At 44.6% G+C, this 17,500-nt stretch overlaps 1 protein-coding gene across 1 annotated transcript in view; it reads right to left on the bottom strand.

Annotated features, from left to right (window-relative positions):
* Positions 1–17,500, bottom strand: part of galnt9 (polypeptide N-acetylgalactosaminyltransferase 9) — a 100,669-nt gene that overhangs the window by 40,353 nt on the left and 42,816 nt on the right. Inside the window, exon 5 of the mRNA XM_076997870.1 lies at positions 5,898–6,095. Within this exon, the coding sequence (XP_076853985.1) occupies positions 5,898–6,095 (198 nt within the window). The remainder of the gene's footprint in view (positions 1–5,897; positions 6,096–17,500) is intronic.

The following is a 17,500-nucleotide window of genomic DNA, read 5'->3' as shown; positions in this document are numbered from 1 at the left end:
GATGATGTGATGAGATGTGATGTGATGATGTGATGAGATGTGATGAAGATGTGATGAGATGTGATGAAGATGGGATATGATGATGTGATGAGACGTGATATGATGATGTGATAAGATGTGATGCGATATGATGAAGATGTGATAAAGATGTGATGAGATGTGATGTGATATGATGAAGATGTGATGAGATCTGATATGATGATGTGATGACGTGATGTGATATGATGATGTGATGATGTGATGAGATGTGATGTGATATGATGATGTGATGAGATGTGATGTGATGATGTGAAGAGATGTGATGTGATGATGTGATGAGATGTGATGTGATATGATGATGTGATGAGATGTGATGAAGATGGGATATGATGATGTGATGATGTGATGAGATGTGATGTGATGTGATGAGATGTGATGTGATGATGTGATGAGATGTGATGTGATGAAGATGGGATGTGATATGGTGTGATGTGATACGTTGTGAAGTGATGGGATGTGATGAAGATGGGATATGATGATGTGATGAGATGTGATGCGATATGATGATGTGATGAGACGTGATATGATGATGTGATGAGATGTGATGTGATATGATGATGTGATGAGATGTGATGATATGATGAGATGTGATGTGATGATGTGATGAGATGTGATGTGATGAAGATGGGATGTGATATGGTGTGATGTGATACGTTGTGAAGTGATGGGATGTGATGAAGATGTTATGTGATGGGACTTGTATAATGAATATAATCTCCAACAGACAGTTTACGGGGACACCACTGGTGTTCTGGAGGGATCAGAGATCATAAACCTGCCCAGGACTTAGAGGAACACCCAGCTGATGTTGTGGAGTTTGTGGAATATATATTGTCCCTGTCTGGACACTCATCTCCTCTTGGAAATCAGGACAGTGCTTCTGTGGAGCAAGACTGTAATAATCGAGAGTGTGTGAACAGGAATCAGTAGCTATGAAATATTCATTTATCGTTTTGCATCCCTGTCTATTCCATGCATTACTACATCATTATTGCTGTGGGAAAACCCTACACCATTACTACATAATTACTGCTGTGGTAAAACACTACACCATTACTACATCATTACTGCTGTGGTAAAACACTACACCATTACTACATAATTACTGCTGTGGTAAAACACTACACCATTACTACATAATTACTGCTGTGGTAAAACACTACATAATTACTACATCATTATTGCTGTGGTAAAACACTACACCATTACTACATAATTACTCCTGTGGTAAAACAACACCATTACTACATCATTACTGCTGTGGTAAAACACTACACCATTACTACATAATTACTGCTGTGGGAAAACACTACACCATTACTACATCATTACTGCTGTGGTATAACACTACACCATTACTACATTATTACTGCTGTGGTAAAACACTACATTATTACTACATCATTACTGCTGTGGTAAAACACTACATTGTTACTACATCATTACTGCTGTGGTAAAACACAACTCCATTACTACATTATTACTACATCATTACTGCTGTGGTAAAACACTACATCATTACTACATTATTACTGCTGTGGTAAAACACTACATCATCACTGCATCATTACTACATCATTACAGCAGTGGTAAAACACTACATCATCACTGCATCATTACTACATCATTACTGCTGTGGTAAAACACTACATCATTACTACATTATTACTGCAGTGGTAAAACACTACATCATTACTGCATCATTACTACATCATTACAGCAGTGGTAAAACATTACCCAATTACTACATAATTTCTGCCAAGGCTCCACCCTCATATACTGCAGGTTTGTCTTCATCTCATTCTTGTCTCCACCCCTGTGCTGTGTCATGAACTCCCTGAGCTTTAGTGCTCACACCTGCTCATAGTCGCCCCATTGTGGCTTCTGTATTAATCCAGCCTGTGTGTGTCTGTTATTGTTTAGCTGAAACTCAATTTTCCTTCATAGGGAGTTTGTTGAGTTTCAGCTAAACTTCATAATTTCTTACCTGCTTACTGACAATCGATGTTGAATGGGTGCAGGCAAAGGTTGCCAGTACTGACCAATCAAATGTAAGCACATTGTGGCATCCCCCACCTCAGGAAACAACCACGTGAACCCACACTTAGTGTGACACCCTTTTACAGTCGCAACAACAACTCCACACTGGTGTTGGGGTAGCGCTACAGTAACCATGGAGACATGACCACCCTTATCTCTGGGAGACCACAGATGTGCACTGCAGTGGGGGTGTAAGAGAGCAAGGGTTTCCTGTCCACACATTGGTCCACGTATTCCCTTCCTCTGTGTCTTTATTTTCTACCATCTTGACCTTGGACCGTTCCTTTGACTCAGACTATGAAATTACTAGTAATAAAAAACAGTGCCTCACACCTACACCCAACTGCTCCACACATACGCACATATGCGCACACACACACGCACACACACACACACGCATGCATGCACACATACACACACACACACACACATACATACATACATACATACATACATATATACATATATATATATATATATATATATATATATATATATATATATATATATGCACATGCACAAACACACACACACATACACACATATGCGCACACACATGCGCACACACACACACACACACGCACATGCACACACACACACACACACACACACACACACACACACACACACACACACATATATGGATATGCACAAACACACACACACACACACACACACACACACACACACACACACACACACACACACACACACACACACACACACTTGCTGGCAAGTGAACTTCAATTTTGCGTCCCTACAATTCAGAATATCTAAGCAATATCTCTGTATGCACACACAGACACACACACACACACACACATATATGCACACACAGACACACACACACCTACAGTCAGTGTTTCTAGAGATTTCCAGGTTTCCTTGAGCACTTCACTGCAGTGTTGACTTCTACACTTTTTACTGTAGCACACATCAGATTCTTCACGGAATATAGGCAGGATGGAAAAGGAAATTAATTTGTGTAGATTTGCTGATGGTTGATTCTGAAAAGGTCAGTTGACTTGTATATTTCTGACCCTTGACCTTGACCTCAGCAACCAGAAACTGTGGGTCCTCTCAGGGTCTCATCAACACACTCTTACTGTCCTGTCATGGTGGGAGAGTTCATCCCCACGAGGAGGTAAAAACATGCTCTATCACACAAACACAGATGCAGGCATTTTAAATGCAGGTCTGTGGGCTTGGACCACTTGTAGATGCAGGTGTTTGGGTTAGGGCTCTACTGATCTCCAGCACCAGTCCACTGAACGTCCCCTGCTCATGCTCGTAAGGACTGCACTACTGCTGATGTGTTTCAGACGATCAGATGTCGCACCCTGTTTACCCGACTGTACCAGAACCTCCCAGCCAAGACGTCTTTTCATTGTATGAAATGTACAATGATGTTGGAATGTTGTTTTTTCAATGCCTTTGGTGCTCACAAACTAAGCCCAGTCTAAACATGTCCTGAAAATGGCGTAAACACAGCATATGCACAGTCTAAACATGGCGTAAACACAGCATATGCACAGTCTAAACATGGCGTAAACACAGCATATGCACAGTCTAAACACGGCCTAAACATGGCCTAAACACAGCATAAACACAGTCTAAACATGGCCTAAACACAGCATATGCACAGTCTAAACACAGCCTAAACATGGCCTAAACACAGCATAAACACAGTCTAAACATGGCCTAAACACAGCATAAGAACAGTCTAAACACGGCCTAAACATGGCCACAGCATAAACACAGTCTAAACATGGCCTAAACACAGCATAAGCACAGTCTAAACACGGCCTAAACATGGCCACAGCATAAACACAGTCTAAACACAGAAGTCATAATGTAAATCAAGACCAAGTTGCTTCTGCATCATAAAAACTGCCCTGGGGATCAGAGCCTCGTGTGTGGGGATCAGAGCCTCATGTGTGGGAATGAGTGTGTGGGGATGAGTGTGTGTGGGGATCAGAGCCTCATGTGTGGGGATGAGTGTGTGAGGATCAGAGCCTCGTGTGTGGGGATGAGTGTGTGTGGGGATCAGAGCCTCATGTGTGGGGATGAGAGCCTCGTGTGTGGGGATGAGTGTGTGGGGATGAGAGCCTCGTGTATGGGGATGAGTGTGTGAGGATCAGAGCCTCGTGTGTGGGGATCAGAGCCTCATGTGTGGGAATGAGTGTGTGGGGATGAGTGTGTGTGGGGATCAGAGCCTCATGTGTGGGGATCAGAGCCTCGTGTGTGGGGATGAGTGTGTGGGGATGAGAGCCTCGTGTGTGGGGATCAGAGCCTCGTGTGTGGGGATGAGTGTGTGGGGATGAGTGTGTGGGGATCAGAGCCTCATGTGTGGGGATCAGAGCCTCGTGTGTGGGGATGAGTGTGTGGGGATGAGAGCCTCGTGTGTGGGGATCAGAGCCTCGTGTGTGGGGATCAGAGCCTTGTGTGTGGGGATGAGTGTGTGTGGGGATCAGAGCCTCGTGTGTGGGGATGAGCGTGTGGGGATGAGAGCCTCGTGTGTGGGGATCAGAGCCTCGTGTGTGGGGATGAGTGTGTGGGGATGAGTGTGTGGGGATCAGAGCCTCATGTGTGGGGATGAGTGTGTGGGGATCAGAGCCTCGTGTGTAGGGATGAGTGTGTGGGGATGAGAGCCTCGTGTGTGGGGATGAGTGTGTGTGGGGATGAGAGCCTCGTGTGTGGGGATCAGAGCCTCGTGTGTGGGGATGAGTGTGTGGGGATGAGTGTGTGGGGATCAGAGCCTCATGTGTGGGGATCAGAGCCTCGTGTGTGGGGATGAGTGTGTGTGGGGATGAGAGCCTCGTGTGTGGGGATCAGAGCCTCGTGTGTGGGGATCAGAGCCTCGTGTGTAGGGATGAGTGTGTGGGGATGAGAGCCTCGTGTGTGGGGATGAGTGTGTGTGGGGATGAGAGCCTCGTGTGTGGGGATCAGAGCCTCGTGTGTGGGGATGAGTGTGTGGGGATGAGTGTGTGGGGATCAGAGCCTCATGTGTGGGGATCAGAGCCTCGTGTGTGGGGATGAGTGTGTGTGGGGATGAGAGCCTCGTGTGTGGGGATCAGAGCCTCGTGTGTGGGGATCAGAGCCTCGTGTGTGGGGATCAGAGCCTCGTGTGTGGGGACGAGTGTGTGTGGGGATCAGAGCCTCGTGTGTGGGGATGAGTGTGTGTGGGGATCAGAGCCTCGTGTGTGGGGATGAGTGTGTGGGGATCAGAGCCTCGTGTGTGGGGATGAGTGTGTGGGGATCAGAGCCTCATGTGTGGGCATGAGTGTGTGGGGATCAGAGCCTCGTGTGTGGGGATGAGTGATACTGAAGGGAAGGCAGAGGTCGTGTGCCGCAGGACTGGATGGCTGATCGGGTTTCTCCTCACTGGCCTCTCTGTCTGATTTATGAATAATGAATTGCATTTCTGCTGGCCCGATACTTTATCGCCGCTATGGCAACCTTGGGCAGACTTCAGACGAGCAGAAAATATCAAGCGTGCGGTGGAAGTGTGCGGGTCACGCAGGTGTATACGCTGTGTAGCTTCAGCACTGCATCTGAAGACGTTTGGATGCTTATGATCACGATCATCGCTTGTTTTGAATGGATGATGGGAAAACTGTTGCTGTACGTTTGTAAATGTAAAGCTCTGCAGATGCTTACAAAACACAAACAGCTGAAATTTCTATTAATCTTGCTATTCCAAATCTACAGGGCAAAGTTGCCTTAACACTTCATGAATGATTAATTGGTCATATCATTCTTCATTCATATTTCATATGTCTCATTGATTACAAAGAAAACTCATTGGCTGCTTTTACCTGATGGGGGCAGTCTCATCGCCTTTGTCCAGCCAATCCTGTGGTGGGATGATGTACATACACCAGAGGCCCCAGTTGTATCCGTGAGCAGCGTTGGCGTACTGCTGCACCTCAAACGTGTTATATTTGATATTATCAATCGCTGGCAGGATGATCCGCCTGTGATCCTCTTTCACTCGAGCCAAGATGGGTTCAACCCTGAGAGGGAGAGACAGACAGAGAGAGACAGTCAAAAAGAGAGATAGAGACAGAGAGAGAGAGGGAGACAGAAAGAGAGAGAAGAGGGGGTGTTTAAGGATGTTTGCTTTGAAAGACATCAAGCATTCTATGGTTATTTTAAGGCTGTAAAGAGATCTAGAGTGTAGAAGTGCAGAATGATATGAAACCATCTCAGTTGATTTGTAGGTGGGAGATACCACAGATGGTCATCTACGAACGAGCTGCTCTATTCTACAACAAAGAGCTTACAAATCTCCAGACAGGCAGAATTGCAGGAGAAGAACCTTGAATTCACAAAGTGGTGGGTGATACCAACTCTAAAAACGTTCTATGGATACAGGCTGTGTCCCATCTGTTTTTTCACTGGTTTGCCACCCAAATGAGATCCAGTATGCAGTGGTCATGTGATCAGAAACTGACCAGTGACAAACAGGACAGAGGATGACTGACAAGCTTGCATGGCATGTAACGCACCTGTAAGATACTGACTAATGAAGATCCAGAGAACGCTGGTGATGTCATAACCGTGCGCCCTGTGTGTAGTTAGCAGACGGCTAGATAAGGAAAACTATTGCCAAAATAAAGAAATGACAATAACAATGAGTTAGTAAGAAAACAACGCTGAGCGTTTATTTCTCTGTTTAGTCTATCTGCAACTTCAGTGCTCACATGTCTCCCAGTAAGCTCAGTAACATAAACTCACATTCTGCTCTGGGGTGGACTGGGAGGTAGAATGGTGTGATCTGGGGGGAAGCAACACACACCCCTGATACCTGTTAGCGTCCTGTAGTCCTGTAGTCCTGTAGTCCTGCTCCTCTGACACTGCCCACATTCCTTCCATACACTCTTTTTTCTTTATCGTCCCAAACAGCTGCACCGCAAGGGTGCCGACTGAAGGCATGAAGAGACCCCAGTGTGTCCTGTACCTGTGTGTGTGTGTGTGTGTGTGCGTGTGTGTGTGTGTGTGTGTGTGTGTGTGTCTTTGATGCTGGTGCTGCTGCCTTTCTTCTTTAGTCAGGTGTCAGCTTCGTCAAAGACACACACACACACACACACACACACACACACACACACACACACACACACACACACACACACACACCGATCTCTCCCTGTTTGAACCGCTGCCGTCAGGCAAGCAGTTCAGGACAATAATATCCTGCACCTACAGAGTGAGAAACAGTGTCTTCCCCAAACCTGCTGGCTTCATCCTAAACCTCCCTGCCCAACCAAAGAGGTGTCGGCGCACGCACACGCACACACACACACACACACACACACACACACACACACACACACACACACACACACACACACACACACGTCTGGTCTGTCATTTCCCTTCTTACATACACATATCCACCTTCACCCTCTGAAGTACAGCGTCTACATATTTATTAGCATTTTATTAATATTTATGGCTCCCAACTCCCTACAAATATGTAAATGTATTTCTGTACATTTAGATGATACATTTCTGACACTGACCCTGCTGCATCTGTTCTCGTCTCCATCACCCTCCTGTTCTCTAGAGGACAGTGTCACTGGAACAGACTGCAGTGACAGAGATGACTCCATACTTCATACTCCATTCTCCATACTTCATACTCCATTCTCCATACTTCATACTCCATTCTCCATACTCCATACTTCATACTCTATTCTCCATACACCATTTTCTACACTCCATACTTCATTCTCCATACTTCATACTCCATTCTCCATACTTCATACTCCATTTTCCACACTCCAAACTCCATACTCCATTCTACCCCCACCTCTTCATACTCCATACTCCATTCTCATTCACAATACTCCATTCTCCATACTCTATTTTCCATACGGCATACTCCATTCTCCATAATGTCTACTCCACACTCCTCTCTGTCCTCTATAATCCATTGTCCATATTCCATTCTCCATACTCCATAATCCATTCTCTACATACTCCATACTTCATACTCCATTCTCCATACTTCATACTCCATTCTCCATACTTCATACTCTATTCTCCATACTTCATACTCCATTCTCCATACTCCATACTTCATACTCTATTCTCCATACACCATTTTCTACACTCCATACTTCATTCTCCATACTTCATACTCCATTCTCCATACTTCATACTCCATTTTCCACACTCCAAACTCCATACTTCATTCTACCCCCACCTCTTCATACTCCATACTCCATTCTCATTCACAATACTCCATTCTCCATACTCTATTTTCCATACGGCATACTCCATTCTCCATAATGTCTACTCCACACTCCTCTCTGTCCTCTATAATCCATTGTCCATATTCCATTCTCCATACTCCATAATCCATTCTCTACATACTCCATACTTCATACTCCATTCTCCATACTTCATACTCCATTCTCCACACTCCATACTTCATACTCCATACTCCATTTTCCATACTCCATTCTCATTCACAATACTCCATAAATCATATTCCATTTTCCATACTCTATACTCCATACTTTACACTCCATACTCCATTCTATATGTCCCATACTCCATTCTCCATACTCTATTCTCCATACGCCATATTCCATTTTCCATACCCCAAACCTCATACTCCATACTCCATCTACACCATACTTCTTTTCATTTCTTCTTTTAGTGTTTTTTTTAATTAATAGAGCAATTTGTCTTCTTCTTCTTTGTCATGTCTTCTTCCAGTCAGTTTTTTTCTCTGTCATCTGTGCGTGCGCTCTCTCCATCTTCCCCTCCCACAAGACCAGTCACAGGAGATTGATGTCAGGGAGGTAATCATTGTTGCCATGGTAGATGCCTCAAATGGTGATTCAAGTGTGTGTGTTCATGCAGTCCAGAGACGTCCTCATTGAAAGAATCCAGCTAATGTGACACCTGCACCCCCCACATCTACCTCCACCTCTATCTCCACCTCTACCTCCACCTCCTCCCCACCTCTACCTCCACCTCTATCTCCACCACTATCTCCACCTCTACCTCCACCACTATCTCCTCCTCTACCTCCACCTCTACCTCCACCACTATCTCCACCTCTACCTCCACCTCCCCCCCACCTCTATCTCCACCTCTACCTCCACCTCCTCCCCACCTCTACCTCCACCTCTATCTCCACCACTACCTCCACCTCTACCTCCACCTCCTCCCCACCTCTACCTCCACCTCTATCTCCACCACTATCTCCACCTCTACCTCCACCTCCCCCCCACCTCTATCTCCACCTCTACCTCCACCTCCTCCCCACCTCTATCTCCACCACTATCTCCACCTCTACCTCCACCTCCTCCCCACCTCTACCTCCACCTCTATCTCCACCACTATCTCCACCTCTACCTCCACCTCCTCTCCCACCTCTATCTCCACCTCTACCTCCACCTCCTCCCCACCTCTACCTCCACCTCTATCTCCACCACTATCTCCAACTCTACGTCCACCTCCTCCCCACCTCTACCTCCACCACTATCTCCACCTCTACCTCCACCTCCCCCCACCTCTATCTCCACCTCTACCTCCACCTCCTCCCCACCTCTACCCCCACCTCTACCTCCACCTCCCCCCCACCTCTATCTCCACCTCCCCCATCTCTATCTCTACCTCTACCTCCACCTATATCTCCACCTCTACCTCCACCCCCCACCTCTATCTCCACCTCCCCCCACCTCTATCTCTACCTCTACCTCCACCTCTATCTCTACCTCTACCTCTATCTCCCTCTACCTCCACCTCTATCTACCTCTATCACCTCTATAATAGTGGGGCATCTTGTGGAGTCAACACCCATTCTCAGCAACTGGCTCACAAACACCCAGTCTCCTCTCATACAGGCTGGAAGAGATGAAGACAGAGGGATGTACGAGGGGCATTTGGACAAACACAGCGACACCTGTCTCACCGACACCTGTCTCACTGACACCTGTCTCACTGACACCTGTCTCACTGACAGCTTCAATTCTGATTCAGTGCTGACATCAGTGCTGACAGCTGGGCTGTTTTTTAAGAAAGTCCAAAGAAACAAATCCCAGCATGGAATACCATCACAGTACACGTCTCACAACCAAGATACACGTGCAGGTATATCAAGATACACGTGCAGATATACCAAAATACACATGTAGGTATATCAAGATACACGTGCAGGTATATCAAGATACACGTGCAGGTATATTAAGATACACAAGAAGATATACCAAAATACACGTGCAGGTATATCAAAATACACATGCAGATATACCAAAATACACGTGTAGGTATATCAAGATATATGTGCAGATATACCAAAATACACGTGCAGGTATATCAAGATACACATGCAGATATACCAAAATACACGTGTAGGTATATCAAGATATATGTGCAGATATACCAAAATACACGTGCAGGTATATCAAAATACACATGCAGATATACCAAAATACACGTGTAGGTATATCAAGATATATGTGCAGATATACCAAAATACACGTGTAGGTATATCAAGATACACGTGCAGATAAACCAAAATACACATGTAGGTATATCAAGATACACATGCAGATATACCAAAATACACGTGTAGGTATATCAAGATACACATGCAGATATACCAAAATACACGTGTAGGTATATCAAGATACACGTGTAGGTATATCAAGATATATGTGCAGATATACCAAAATACACGTGCAGGTATATCAAGATATATGTGCAGACATACCAAAACACACGTGTAGGTATATCAAGATATATGTGCAGATATACCAAAATACACGTGCAGGTATATCAAGATATATGTGCAGACATACCAAAATACACGTGTAGGTATATCAAGATATATGTGCAGATATACCAAAATACACGTGCAGGTATATCAAGATATATGTGCAGACATACCAAAACACACGTGTAGGTATATCAAGATATATGTGCAGATATACCAAAATACACGTGTAGGTATATCAAGATACACGTGTAGGTATACCAAGATACATGTGCAGTTTTCACACACCACACACACACACACACACACACACACACACACACACACACACACACACACACACACACACGCAAAGGCTTAATATAGTGTTTGCTAGAGATGTCATCACGTTTTACCTGTGCCATACCTATTCCAGGAATAGAACAGCACAATCGACTGTTGAGTGAGTGTGTGAAGTGTCAGTCATTATGCCTGTAGCACAAACACCTTCCCAAATTACCAATTAAGTTGCCACCAAACAAACATCAATCAGGCCAAAAAATAAACAAAAACAAACTAGGATGAAAAGAGCAAGTGTCTCTTTTACTGAAGTCAAAGCTAAAAGAAAATTTTTTAAAATGGCAGATCCTCCTTATAAACCTCCTCTCTTCATAAACCTCCTCTCCTCATACACCTCCTCTCTTCCTACACCTCCTCTCCTCATAAACCTCTCCTTATAAACCTCCTCTCCTCATACACCTCCTCTCTTCCTACACCTCCTCTCCTCATAAACCTCTCCTTATAAACCTCCTCTCCTCATACACCTCCTCTCTTCCTACACCTCCTCTCCTCATAAACCTCTCCTTATAAACCTCCTCTCCTCATACACCTCCTCTCTTCCTACACCTCCTCTCCTCATAAACCTCTCCTTATAAACCTCCTCTCCTCATACACCTCCTCTCTTCCTACACCTCCTCTCCTCATAAACCTCTCCTTATAAACCTCCTCTCTTCATACACCTCCTCTCTTCATAAACCTCTCCTTATAAACCTCCTCTCCTCATAAACCTCCTCACCTCCTACACCTCCTATACCTCCTCTCCTCATAAACCTCATCACCTCCTACACCTCCTCACCTCCTACACCTCCTCTCCTCATAAACCTCCTCACCTCCTACACCTCCTCACCTCCTATACCTCCTCACCTCCTAGACCTCATCTCCTCATAAACCTCATCACCTCCTACACCTCATCACCTCCTACACCTCCTCTCCTCATAAACCTCCTCACCTCATAAACCTCCTCACCTCCTACACCTCCTCTCCTTATAAACCTCCTACACCTCCTACACCTCCTCACCTCCTACACCTCCTCTCCTCATAAACCTCCTCACCTCCTACCCCTCCTCACCTCCTACACCTCCTCTCCTCATAAACCTCCTCACCTCCTACACCTCCTCACCTCCTATACCTCCTCTCCTTATAAACCTCCTCACCTCCTACACCTCCTCTTCTCATAAACCTCCTCACCTCCTACACCTCCTCACCTCCTACACCTCCTCACCTCCTATACCTCCTCACCTCCTAGACCTCAACTCCTCATAAACCTCATCACCTCCTACACCTCATCACCTCCTACACCTCCTCTCCTCATAAACCTCCTCACCTCATAAACCTCCTCACCTCCTACACCTCCTCTCCTTATAAACCTCCTACACCTCCTACACCTCCTACACCTCCTCTCCTCATAAACCTCCTCACCTCCTACCCCTCCTCACCTCCTACACCTCATCTCATCATAAACCTCCTCACATCCTACACCTCCTCACCTCCTATACCTCCTCTCCTTATAAACCTCCTCACCTCCTACACCTCCTCACCTCCTTACACCTCCTCTCCTCATAAACCTCCTCACCTCCTACACCTCCTCACCTCCTACACCTCCTCTCCTCATAAACCTCCTCACCTCCTACACCTCCTCACCTCCTATACCTCCTCTCCTCATAAACCTCCTCACCTCCTACACCTCCTCACCTCCTATACCTCCTCTCCTCATAAACATCCTCACCTCCTACACCTCCTCACCTCCTACCCCTCCTCACCTCCTACACCTCCTCTCCTCATAAACCTCCTCACCTCCTATACCTCCTCTCCTTATAAACCTCCTCACTTCCTACACCTCCTCACCTCCTACACCTCCTCTCCTCATAAACCTCCTCTCCTCATATACCTCTCCATATAAACCTCCTCTCTTCAAACACCTCCTCTCCTCCTACGCCTCCTCTCCTCATAAACCCCTTCTCCTCATATACCCCTCTCCTCACAAACCTCCTCTCCTCTTACACCTCCTCCCCTAATAAATCACCTCCCCTCCATCTTCTACACCTCCACCCCACCTTCACCTCCCCTACTTATACACCCTCTTAAACTGTTATGCTGTTACACTGTTATGCAGTTATGCTATTACACTGTTTCTCTGTTATACACATTTAAGCTGTTACACTATTATGCTGTTATGCTGTTACATGGTTACACGTTATCACTGTTACGCTGTTACACTATTATGCTGTTACACTGTTACACTGTTATACTGTTACACTGTTTCTCTGTTATACACATTTAAACTGTTACACTGTTATGCTGTTACACTGTTACACTGTTATGCTGTTACATTGTTACACTGTTTCTCCGTTATACACATTTAAGCTGTTACACTATTATGCTGTTATATGGTTACACGTTACCACTGTTACGCTGTTACACTATTAAGCTGTTACACTATTAAGCTGTTACACTGATATGCTCTTACACTGTTATGCTGTTAGTTCTTCATTAAAACAATCTGCCTGTAGTTGTTTACACTGCATACATATTAATATCTCTCTCTCCCTCTGAACTCTCACTCTTATGGACATGACCTCTCTCTGATAGGTCTGAGCAGATCTCTATCTTTCCCTCTCTTTGAGTCTGTCATCTTCTGTCACGTCTCTTGGCTATTTGCCATGCCTCTCTGCCTCTTTACCAATGGGCCAGGAACACAGAGAGATTACCCTTCCATTCTCCTGGACTGATGGAATTCCAGCATGATCTATCTAGAATTAGTTCACTTTCTCTCATACACCTCTATATCAGATAATGGGATCTCCCCTCATTTATTGTAAGGACCCCGTGAACAGCTGTCTCAGGCTGCTCTGGATAGTGCCTGCTATAAAAGGCCAGCTCTTCTAGGCCTGGCAGTACTCTCCTGTCTGGCAATACGCTCCCCTCTGACTGTACTCTCCTTTCTGGTAGTACTCTCCTTTCTGGTAGTACGCTCCCCTCCGGTAGTACTCTCCTCTCTGTCAGTACTCTCCTCTCTGTCAGTACTCTCCTCTCTGATAGTACTCTCCTCTCTGTCAGTACTCTCCTCTCTGGTAGTACTCTCCTCTCCGTTCGTACTCTCCTCTCTGAGAGTACTCTCCTCTCTGACAGTACTCTCCTTTCTGATAGTACTCTCCTCTCCGTTCGTACTCTCCTCTCTGACAGTACTCTCCTCTCTGATAGTATTCTCCTCTCTGACAGTACTCTCCTCTCTGGTAGTACTCTCCTTTCTGATAGTACTCTCCTCTCTGACAGTACTCTCCTCTGTCTGTAAAGGCAGAAGGACTGGATGCCTTTGGGCACATTATGGGCCCTCATGGGCAGAACTTTGCTTGACTCATGCTGCTAAGAACTGGATGATATAGAGGGGCAAATGTAGTGGGTTTCAAAGCAGTCAACTGTAAATACAACTTACAGCAATTATGTTGCAAATGTTTATGAGTGGAATCATTTACTTGTGACAATATTTACTTGGGCGTATTAAGAAAGTCACCCAGCACTGTGATTATAATGGGTTTATTCATTTATTATCCAACCCAGATATAAGAATGCTCCAGCTTATTGTCACTCAATACTGAACTACACTGTGAACAAGAAGCTATTTTTAAATCCCAGACGGGGAGACTTTGAATTAGGACTGCTTGTAATACTAACGATGGTGCTAACGATGCCACTAATGATGCTACTAACGATTGCACCAAACCTGCCATTCACAGAAGGTTGCCAGTGGCATGCTGTGCCTCACAAGGTGTTTTAGAGCTCCTCCCCTACGTCCCTTGTGTTACATGACACAGAAGGAGAATAAAATGAAAGACTGGATGTGGATCCATGTTTATGTGTGGTTACAAATGTTATGTTCCATTACAAATGTTATATTTCATTCTAAATGTTATATTTCATTCTAAATGTTATATTCTATTCTAAATGTCATGTTCCATTCTAAATGTCATGTTCCATTCCAAACGTTATATTTCATTTTAAATGTTATATTCCATTCTAAATTGTTGGTGTTCCAAATATTTAGCAGAAGACAAGGTGATAATTTTAAATGTCCTCTAGATCTTCCCTACAAGCATGCAGGAAGTGAGGTGGTTCTTCATCCTTTCTTTTGTGCAGTAGAATCCCAGTTGTGAGAAACATCCATGCATGATGGTTCATTCACCTCATTGGAGTTTGGCCACACCCACCTCTAAATCCCTGTAATGGTTAACCAAACAGGTGTTGAGTAGAAAAATCAACAAGTATTGTATAAAGTATTTCTTCAAAAATTAACGTCTCATGTAGCGGCTCTTCAAAAGATCAAATGTGCAAATAGAGCTGTATTGGTTTTTTTTAATTCACTGAAAAGCAAAGGCGAGACCCAATAAAGACTTGGCACTTACACGTAACCCAATAAAAATCCTGGCACTTACACGTGACCCAAAAAACCCCGGCACTTACACGTGATCCAATAAAGACCATGACACTTACACATGATCCAATGAAGACCTGGCATTTACACGTGGCCCAATAAAGACCCTGACACTAACATGTGACGCAATAAAGACGTGGCACTTACACGTGACCCAATAAAGACCTGGCACTTACATGTGACCCAATAAAGACCCTGGCACTTACATGTGACTCAATAAAGACCTTACACATATACGTGACCCAATAAAGACCGGGCACTTACACGTACATGTGACTCAATAAAGATCTGGCACATATACGTGACCCAATAAAGACCTGGAACTTACACGTGACCCAAAAAAAAAAACCCGGCACTTACACGTGATCCAATAAAGACCCTGACACTTACACATGATCCAATAAAGACCTGGCATTTACACGTGGCCCAATAAAGACCCTGACACTAACATGTGACGCAATAAAGACGTGGCACTTACACATGATCCAATAAAGACCTGGCATTTACACATGACTCAATAAAGACCTAGCACTTACACGTGACCCAATATAGACCCTATCACTTACACATGACCCAATAAAGACCTGGCACTTACATGTGACTCAATAAAGACCTGGTACATATACGTGACCCAATAAAGACCCTATCACTTACGCATGACCCAATAAAGACCTGGCATTTACACATGACCCAATAAAGACCTGGTATTTACACATGACACAATAAAGACCTGGTACTTACACGTGACCCAATAAAGACCCTATAACTTACACGTGACCCAATAAAGGCCTGGAACTTACACGTGACCCAAAAAAAAAACCCGGCACTTACACGTGATCCAATAAAGACCCTGACACTTACACATGATCCAATAAAGACCTGGCATTTACACGTGGCCCAATAAAGACCCTGACACTAACATGTGACGCAATAAAGACGTGGCACTTACACATGATCCAATAAAGACCTGGCATTTACACATGGCCCAATAAAGACCCTGACACTAACATGTGACGCAATAAAGACGTTACACTTACATGTGACCCAATAAAGACCTGGCACTTACATGTGACTCAATAAAGACCCTGGCACTTACATGTGACTCAATAAAGACCCTGGCACTTACATGTGACTCAATAAAGACCTGGCACTTATACGTGACCCAAAAAAGACTGGGCACTTACACGTGACTCAATAAAGACCTGGAACATACATGTGACTCAATAAAGATCTAGCACATATATGTGACCCAATAAAGACCTGGCACTTACATGTGACTCAATAAAGATCTGGTACATATACGTAATCCAATAAAGGCACTTACAAGTGACCCAATAAAGACCCTATCACTTACACATGACCCAATAAAGACCTGGCATTTACACGTGACCCAATAAAGACCTGGCATTTACATGTGACCCAATAAAGACCTGGTATTTACACATGACACAATGAAGACCTGGTACTTACACGTGACCCAATAAAGACCCTCTCACTTACACGTGACTCAATAAAGACCTGGCACTTACACGTGACCCAATAAAGACCTTGGCACTTACACATGACCCAATAAAGACCTGGACCTTACACATGACCTGAGAAGAAGAGCTCTCCAGGATCTCACAGTCTGATCAAAGAAATAAACTTCTGCACACATCCTTAAATCCCAATGTGTTTCTGCTGAGTGTGTTAGCAGAAATGTGTCACACTCATTTTATATTCATTACAAGGTTATTACGAGCTATTATTAAACAGCACCCATGCTGATCATAAACCTTATTACTGACAGAGACCTGCAAAAACCTTTAATGTTTCCCTCAACACACCAAGTCTCTTCAATTGCACTTCAATGGTCGTCACCACTGTTAGTTTCAAAGTGTTTCTTTCTTAATCTGAACAAACACCAGGTTCTTCATCCTTTAAACACATAGACAAAT

Source organism: Brachyhypopomus gauderio, chromosome 3, assembly GCF_052324685.1.
Source record: "Brachyhypopomus gauderio isolate BG-103 chromosome 3, BGAUD_0.2, whole genome shotgun sequence".
NCBI lineage: Eukaryota > Metazoa > Chordata > Actinopteri > Gymnotiformes > Hypopomidae > Brachyhypopomus > Brachyhypopomus gauderio.
The sequence above is the reverse complement of the archived record's forward strand: the minus strand, read 5'-3'. Positions and strand labels throughout refer to the sequence as shown.